Raw genomic sequence first — 9,207 nt, 5'->3', positions numbered from 1 at the left:
TCAGTCTTTGGGCGGACCTCCATCTCTGGGGGCCCTCAGTCTTTGGGTGGACCTCCATCTCTGGCAGACCCCGCGTTCTGTGGGGGAGGGGAAATGATCACGAGTACGCGGCCAGCAGGTCGGCCCGGGTGCGCTCTCCCCCGGCTACAGGCCCCGACACTCGCCGGCGACCCCGCTAAGGAGCAGGCGAAAGTCGGAGCGGCCCTCCCGCAGCCGCTTACCTTGGCGGACGGCACCACCGTAATTTTCTTGAAGTTGTAGTGCGCCATGCCGGCTGCCGAAAGCACGCGGGGACTGGGCACGCCCGGAACTTCCGCCGTCGGGCGCAGGTGGGACTTCCGCCGTCGGGCGCTGGCGGTGCGTCACTTCCGGGAGCTCAGCCAAACGTGTCCTGCGTCCCCTAGGGCGCTTCCCGCGTCCCACAGCGCACCCAGCCGGCCTGGAGGTCAGCCGCGGAGGGCGTGTGGGGGGCCCGTGAGGGAGGGCGCCGGGGACGGGACGCCCGGATTTCGGGGGGCGCGCGGATAATAAATTCCTGCTGTGTAAGGCGGGGACTCCCGGCAGACGGCCCTGCGGGCTTTCGGACGCGGGTTGAGGCCCCCGGCCACCGCCCCGGCCAGGGTTGGGCAGTCCGGGGTCTTGGGATTTGGGAGGTGCGTGGGGGTTTAGGGGCTCAGAGGCTCTAGAGGGAGCAGGAGTCTCGGGGTCCCGGGTCGCGGCGAGACGCGCAGCGGAGGGGAAGCGCGCGTGCGGGCGGGCCGTGGCTCTGTGCGGAGCAGGTGGCGCGCCCCCACCCGTCCTCGCGCGCGCGGCGTTGAGGCCCTCGCGGCGCCCCTGCGGCCCGTTCTCGTGCTTGTTAAATTCCGAAACGGGCGGAGGAGGTGCAGCTGGTGCCGCGCAGCTCCCCAGGAGAGCCAGGGAGCAGCGGGGAGACAGTTCTGTGGGGTCCCGCTGAGGACTTTTTTTTTTTTTTTTAGAATAACAAAAAATATTTTACTAAAACATAAGATTTGCAGAAGTTTCCAGACAAGCCATACAAAATGGTCACAAGCTTTTTTTGAAGGGGGAATCTACATTTGACAGCAAAGTCACAATGTTATTAGTGGGGTCTGTGATGTCTGTTTAATGTTCCCGTTTTGGTTCAATCAATCAAGCTTGTCCATCTGCAGCGTCTAAATAAAGTTAGACTTGGCTAGAGAGCATATTCCAAATAACTGGTTAGCTGCTTTTAACCAATGCAATTAGATCACCATAAAAGGGGGAAAGGTTGGTGAGGATAGAGCCTTTGGGCGCTTACTGCGTTCTTGTTTGTGAATAGTGTGGCCACTCCCTTAGGGAACCCAGGGCCACATCCCATAAGTCGAACCTAAGGCAGGGCTGACTCAGTCAAGCACTATTCAGAGCTGTTGACTACCTATTAACTCATTTAATTCCTGCAAGAGCCTCATGAAGTGCATGGGGAAACCAAGGCACAGCAAGGCTCAAAAGCAGCCCATGGTTGTGCAGCTAACAGGCAGCAGAGGTGAACTTTGAACCCAGGCAGCCTGGCTCCAGCAAACCTGCTTCTAACCACTAGCTGTAGTGCTTCTCACGCATCTGGGATGCCCCCAACTCGCCAGTCCTTTTAAACAAGTCCTATTATGCTTGAACTCCCAATCTCAGGTGATCGCCTGCCTTGGCCTCCAAAGTGCTTGGATTACAGGCGGGAGCCACCACGCCCAGCCAGGTCCTATTATTCTTACACGAAAATACCTCCCATAGATTCCCAACATTCTAATATTGAAAATCATTCTGAGTCATGCGTTTCTCATCTATTATATTAACTATGCTTCCATTTTTGTGTCACAGCAAGGCAGATAAGCATACCTCCTACAGCTTTGTGGCACTTCTAAAGGAAGCTTCTAGGGTAATTAGGATTAGCTGGCTATCATCATTTGCTAAACCGCAGACAATTCTGGCCACCATTTCCAACATTAGCAAAGCTATGTTGGTACTTATTGTCCTTTTTTTTAAGAATCTCATGTGTTTCCTCAACCTCTCCCACTTTCTCTCACTCTGACATGCCCAGTTCCTCTTCCTTTTTCTTTTAATCTGGTATTTACATAAGTCCAGTCAATACTTTGCTTCAGATGGGCAAACGTCCTTTCTTTAATTCTTTTCTTTTTTTTTTTTTTTTTTTTTGGAGACAGAGTCTCTCTCTGTCACCCAGGCTGGAGTGCAAGTGGCAGAATCTCGGTTTACTGCAACCTCCACCACCCAAGTTCAGTCAGTTCTCCTGCCTCAGCCTCCCGAGTAGCTGGGATTACAGGCACCAGCCACCACTCCTGGCTAATATTTTGTACTTTTAGTGGAGATGGGGTTTCACCATATTACCCAGGCTGGTCTTGAACCCTGACCTCAAGTGATCCACCTGCCTTGGCCTCCCAGAGTACTGGGATTACAGGCATGAGCCACCTGCTTTTAACTTGTTCAGCCACAAAGGCATATCTATGAATGCACAAGCATAATAACTCATCATGGGCCCAGAGCTGTAACAACAATGGTGAAGTACCAAGCATCCTACATCGTGTGTGTGTGTGTGTGTGTGTGTGTGTGTGTTTGTGTGTGTTGATGAAAATCAGCATCCTTGTCTGTTGTTGTGATTTTCTGGCTGAGTGTAGCTTCTTGGGGACAAGTGTGTGTTCTACACCACTAGGAAAACACTTCTTCTCTATGAAAACACTTCTGGGCTTCTCTGGGAAATCCAAACTGTAAAGCCCGTTTCTGAGGAGAGTCGGAAACACTGCTTGCAGCACGAAGCATGTTGCCAGTTCTTGACTGTGTTAGTGGAGGTATACAGCTACCAAACGCCTTAGAGTATGTACCTTGTGACAGAGAAAGGTATGTCTAAGCTGTAGTAAAGGATGCTCTCAAGCGTACTCTGCAAAGCTTCTCACTGCAAGGCACTCCTTAGTAAAACACTTTGGTTTTCAGACTTCTTTATTTTGTGAGGTTGATCTGTTCTGTTTTATCTTCTCATTGCTGTAATTCTTATGGATGAAAGGTACATCTTGCAGAACTGAACTTCCTGCCTGAAAGGAGACTTTGCAGGGGGATTAGCCATCAGTAGCCATCCGGTCTTAGAGGGTGCTTGGAGTGCTCCATCAGGCCCATTGGCCACTTCCCTGGATCCCCACAGGAATTCACTGGGAACGAGTCATATGCTGCTTTGTACGTGGATGCTTCCTTGTGTACATTTTGCTTTCAAAAGAAGTAGCCAGCCCATTATGGACAGGAACTGTGTCTTACTCTTTTGCCATCCCTCACCTCGGGCAGCACTGCCAAGAGCATTCACAGTAACCGTGGAACTCTGGATTGAATGTCAGCTTGAGTAAGTTCCTGATGTAGCCAGGGCTTTAGCAGTTGGAACCTGGCTTCTGCAATACTCAAGTAGTCCTAGTGAATTACACAACTGTGGAACCCCCTGTGTACAACCCTGAAGTGGGTCAGAACTCCACACTGTGCCCTAAAGAGGAAAGCTGTCCCACACCTCCAGTTCTTGCCAGCCAGGGCCTTCTCCAGGGCAGGCTCCTCCAGCCTGAGGCACTTGGACTCTTATCCCCTGGAATGATGAGAGATGCTGAGGGCCTCAGATTCTGAGGCTGCGGTTTCTGTGAGGGCAGACGCCCCAGAGGAGCCAGCAGCCAGCAAACCAGCTGCCAGTCTAGCATATTTCATGATGAAGTAAAGCTGCAGGCAGGATCACACCTCATGAACCTACCAGGCATGCACACCTCCACAGCCAAGTTCTGCCTGAACCACCACCTCACGGCACTAATGGGCAAGGGGGCGTACGTGGGGTTCACACGACATAGGTCTGCTTGTGTGTGTCTTCCAGTTGTTGAAATGATTGGTTATAAATAGAATTCACTGAAGGATGAAGAGCTGAAAGGTTTACTTATTGAAGTTTTCCTTTACTATGACGCTGGAAACTCAAGAGAAGGGGAATTTCACCTTCACTTAGTAAGTGGATTTTGTCTAACCACTGGATTTATACAGTGTCTGTCAACCCAATCCTGTGAGTCTTGTGGAGTCTTAGATGTGGCTAGGGGACAGATGTTATCTTAACTTCATAGAGGTATGAATTCAACAGGGAAGTCTAAGGAAACACCCTCCTTTGTGGAAGGCAACAATGGCATGGGAGCCACCCTCTGGGGCAAAGGTGCAGCCTGACATTCTCTGCAGAATTACACAATGAGTTAAAAGTGTGAACTTCATGTCTGAGATATAGCTCCACCCCATGTGATCCTGGGAAAATTTCTCAACTTCACCAAGCCTCTGTTTCTTCACCTGTAGACTGAAGGTAATAATTGTGTGGAATAGGGTTAGTGAAATAAAGTACTTTTAACATGCCTGTCACATAGTAAGTGAGCAAAGAGATTCTGTACTGTTATGTATTATTATGTATTATCTATGTTATTAGCTGCTTAGTTACATAGTATTTGTTAAGCTTTTGTTCTATTCATTAAATTCTCCTTGAACCTTAACAACTGCAATGCAGGGAGCCTCCACCACATGCCAGGTAACTTGTTTTCCTTCTCAGGACAGCAAATGAGGTGGGCGTGATTGTCTCTGTTTCGCAGAGAGGAGTGCTTGCTCATGGTCACACAGCTGGAGGGACACAACTGGAGGTGGGTCCAGGGCCCATGGAAGTCCAAAGCCACTCTCCTTTTGCACTGCCGTCTAAGAGTGGCTTTGTTCTTGACCTCTTTAGAGTTATTACTTTGCTTGGTGTTTATTTATTTGTTTATTTATGAGACAAGATCTCACTCTGTTGCCCAGGCTGGAGTGCAATGGTGTGATCTTGGCTCACTGCAACCTCCATCTCCCAGGTTTAAGCAGTTCTCGTGCCTCAGTCTCCCATGTAGCTGGGACTACAGGTGCGCACCACAACACCAGGCTAATTTTTGTATTTTTTAGTAGAGATGAGGTTTTGTAATGTTGTCCAGGCTGGTCATGAATTGTTTAGTATTTAAATGGAGGTACATGATAGATTGTACGTGGGATCATCGGCTGTAAATAATCCCCCAGCATCAATGTTTCACTAAATCACTATTTGCGTACGCAGACAGGTTGTGTTTCTTCTGTGAGAATTCCATGTCATGGATCATGACAAGCAGGTGGCTTCACTGCTACCTGTGCCAATGAACTTCTGCCCTTGCTCCCGTCCGAGCTTCTGATAAGGGGTGTTTTCATGGTTGATTATGAATCATTTCATTGACACGCTGTTAAAAACATTCTTTGCATTCTGCAGTTCCCTAAAGGACTTTTAGGTTTAATGGAAATCTTGTAGTCTCTTTTCCTAGGGAAGATTTGTGATAATAAATGTACACATATTTGGAATGCATGTACTTATTCTTATGATCAATTTCCAAATGATTCTAAACATCTGCAGGCGGAATTTCTTAAGATTAGCATTCTGTGCTGTACCGAAAAAAAACTTAAGATAAGCAAAGACAAGTTTCATGTTGCAGCAGACATGTGATTCCTTAGTGTTTTTGGAAACTGGTTAAGCAGGTGGTTGTGATGTCTGACCTTCAGGCTAAAAACAGCAACAACAACAAAAATTCACTTTGATAATGTGACGTTATTGTCACAAGTTTAATAACTGACTTTGAAGGTCTGCACAAGGAAACCATGACGTTTTAGCAATTTCAATTTTCCAGGGAGAGGAGGCTTAAAATTTCAATTCCAGCCCTGCCCCCAACATTTAGGATAATAGTAAGCCAAGTGCTTCTCCTGCTATTATTTTTAGTTAAAAACATATGATTTCCTCACAAAAGCATAGAGGTGTAAAAATATTCACTATCAGAATGTATCTGTCTTGATAGTCTAAGTTATCCTGTGATAACAAATAGTCTCCACATCTCAGCATTGGTTATTTCTCTCTGATGTTCCATGCTCACTGCTGCGGACTAAATTGAGTCCCCACCAAATTCATGCTTTAAAGGCCTTACTTCTAGCCTTACGGTATTTGGAGATAGAGCCTTTGGGAGATAATTGGGTTTTGTAAAGGTCATAAGGCTGGGGCCCTCCTGATGGAATTAGCACACTTGCGAGAAAAGACCCAGAGAGCTGTTTCCTGGCTTCCCTGGCCCCACACATGCACCAAGGAGACACGATGTGAGCACAGAGAGAAGGCGGCTTTCGTCAAGCCAGGAAGAGGCTGCACCAGAACCCAACTATGCTGGTGCCCTGATCTTGACCTTCCAGTCTCCAAAACTGTGAAAAGAAAAATTTCTGTTGTTTAAGCCACTCAGTCTGTGGTATTTTGTTATGGCAGCCCAAGCTGTTTAAGATAGCCACCGTAGGTCAGCAGGGGGCTCTGCTCAGAATGGTCACTGAGGGATCAGACTCCTGGAGTAAAGGTTGTTGACAATAGCTATGCGGAGGAAAGGGGAATGAATTTGACAACGAAGTGTTTCAGTCTCAGCTCCCACGTGCCTATTCCTGGACAGTGAGTTGAGAATAACAGAGTTATTTGTAAACAGCAGTGATGCCTACTGCATTGGCATCTAAAGCAGATGCTCTTTGAATCTATGTTCAATTGATAATCCAGATATGGCACAACATATATCAAAATATTTATATTTAACTAGAAAATCTGAACCTATGGCCCTTATATAAAGAGATAGGTAATAAACCCTCTTCGATTTCTCTATCCCAGGCTAAAATTGGCTAATACAGGTACAGTCTTTCTTCATAAATGTTCATTCATTTAAAAATTCTGTGAAAGCATCAGTATACCTGGAAACTGACAAGGTAGGAATTCTAAACTCTTAAGAAAACATGAAAGGACTCTCATGAATGATTCCTCCCCAGCAAATAACTCCTATCCTGTTTTCTTTCTCCTTATAGTCCATTTCTACACATAACAAATTTTAAAACAAAGAGGTACCATTTCTTTTACATGATTAGCTAGGGATAAAGGACAGTGTCATCTTGAAAACAGTACAAAATGCCTAAAATATGTTTTAAAATCCTTTAAAGTTATCTAAATATTACTTAGCAATACAGTTTGGATATTTTTCCCCACCCAAATCTCATATTGAATTGTAATCCCCAGTGCTGGAGATGGGGCCTCATGTGAGGTGTTTGGATCACAGAAAATTGGTACCAAGGAGTGGAGCATTGCTAGAAAGATACTGAAAATGTAAAATTAACTCTGAACTTGGTAATAGGTAGAGGTTGGAAGACGTTGGAGGGCTCAAAAGAAGACAGGATGATGAGGGAAAGCTTAGAATGTCTTAGAGAGAGTTCAGTGGTTGTGACCAAAATGCTAATAGTGATATGGACAGTGAAGCCCGGGATTCTGAGGTCTCAGATAGAAATGAGGAACTTACTGGGAACTAGAGCAAAAGTCACCCTTGTTATGATTAGCAAAGAGCTTGGCTACATTCTGGTCATGCTCTAGGGATCTGTGGAAGTTTGAACTAAAAAGTGATGATTTAGGGCACCTGGCAGAAGAAATTTCTAAGCAGCAAAGTGTTCAAGAGATAGCCTGGCTAATTTTAGCAGCCTACCTCAGATGGGGGAGCAAAGAAATGACCTAATGTTGAAACTTATATTTCAATAGGAAGCAGAGTGTAAAAGTTTGGAAAATCTGCAGCCTGGCCATGTGGCACAGAAAGAAAAAGCTTTTTAAGGAGAGGAATTTAAGCAGGCTGCAGAACGACCACTTGCTAGAGATATTTGCATAACTAAAGGGAAGCCAAGTGCTGCTATCCAAACAATGAGGAAGAAGGCTTGGAGGCATTTCAGAGACCTACCTAGGAGCCCCTCCCATCATAGGCCCAGAGGCCTAGGAGGGCAGAATGGTTTCATGGGTCAGGCCCAGAGTATCCATTGCCCTATACAGCCTTAGGACACTGCCCCCCACATTGCACTTGCTTCAGCTCCAGCCATGGCTCAAAGGGGCCCAGGTACAGCTTGGGCGGCCACTTTGGAAAACATAAGCCTTGGCAGCTCCTACGTGGTGTTAAGCATACAGGTGCACAGAATGTAAAAATGAAGAACTCTTGGTGGTCTCCACCTAGATTTCAGAGGATGTATGAGAAAGTCTAGGTGCACAGACAAAACCTTGCTGCAGGGGCAGAGCCCTCACAGAAAACCTCTGCCATGGCAGTGCCAAGGGAAATGCAAGGTTGGAGTCCCCACACAGAGTCCCCAGTGGGGCACTGCCTAGTAAAGCTGTGAGAATGGGGCCATCATCCTCCAGAAACCAGAATGGTAGATCCACCGCCAGCTTGCACTGTATACCTGGAAAAGCCACAGGCATCCAACTCCAGCTGGTGAGAGTAGCCTTGGGGGCTGAACCCTGCAAAGCACAGAGGCAGAGCTGCCCAAGGCCTTGGGAGACCACCCCTTGCAGCAGTGTGCCCTGGATGTGAGACATGGAGTCAAAGGAGGTTATTTTGGAGCCTTAAGATTTAATGACTGCCCTGCTAGGTTTTGCTTGCATCGGGTCTGTAGTGTCTTTCTTTTGCCAACGTATCCTTTTCGGAATGGGAATGTTTACCCAATGCTGCCTATATATCCACTGTGTCTTGGAAGTAAATAACTTTTTTTTTTTTTTATTTTACAGGCTTATTGGTAAAAAGGTACTTTACTGTCTCAGATGAGACTTTGGACTTTTGAGTTAATGTTGGAATGAGTTAAGACTTTAGGGGACTATTGGGAAGGCATGATCATGTTTTATAATGTGAGAGGGACATGAAATTTGGGGGAGGGGGGCTAGGGTTAGAATGATAGAGCTTGGATATTTCTCCCTGCTCAAATATCATGTTGAATGGTAATCCCCAGTACTAAAAGTGGGGCCTGGTAGGAGGTATTTACGTCATGGGGGTGGATCCCTCATAGCTCGGTGATGTCTTTGCAATGGTGAGTGAATTCTCATGAGATCTGGCCATTTAAGCATGCATGGCACCTCCCCCACCTCTTCTCCAGCTTTCACCGTGTGACATGCCTACTCCCCTTTCACCTTCCACCATGATTGTAATCTTCCTGAGGCCTCCCTAGAAGCTGAGCAGATGTCAGCACCATGCTTCCTGTGCAGCCTGAAGAACCGTGAACCAATTAAGCCTCTTTTCTTTATAAATTTCCTAGTGTTAAGTATTTCTTTATAGCAATGCAAGAATGGCATAATACACTTGGAAAAAACATGTCAGT

General features: G+C 46.7%; 1 protein-coding gene and 1 long non-coding RNA gene across 2 annotated transcripts in view; one reads left to right on the top strand and one right to left on the bottom strand.

The window, feature by feature from the left end:
* GTPBP4 (GTP binding protein 4) overlaps positions 1 to 341 on the bottom strand; it is a 23,944-nt gene extending 23,603 nt beyond the window's left edge. Inside the window, exon 1 of the mRNA XM_032266158.1 lies at positions 222 to 341. Within this exon, the coding sequence (XP_032122049.1) occupies positions 222 to 269 (48 nt within the window). The 5' untranslated portion in view covers positions 270 to 341. The remainder of the gene's footprint in view (positions 1 to 221) is intronic.
* Positions 342 to 345: 4 nt separating this feature from the next.
* On the top strand, positions 346 to 2,175 carry LOC116541742. Its single transcript, XR_004264924.1, has 3 exons — positions 346 to 445; positions 1,443 to 1,632; positions 1,727 to 2,175. It is a non-coding gene; the product is annotated as an uncharacterized LOC116541742 (long non-coding RNA).
* Positions 2,176 to 9,207: the final 7,032 nt, after the last annotated feature.

This window comes from Sapajus apella, unplaced genomic scaffold, assembly GCF_009761245.1.
Source record: "Sapajus apella isolate SASKATOON/1434 unplaced genomic scaffold, GSC_monkey_1.0 scaffold155, whole genome shotgun sequence".
Taxonomy (NCBI): domain Eukaryota; kingdom Metazoa; phylum Chordata; class Mammalia; order Primates; family Cebidae; genus Sapajus; species Sapajus apella.
Note: the sequence above shows the minus strand (reverse complement) of the source record. Positions and strands in the feature narration are given on the sequence as shown.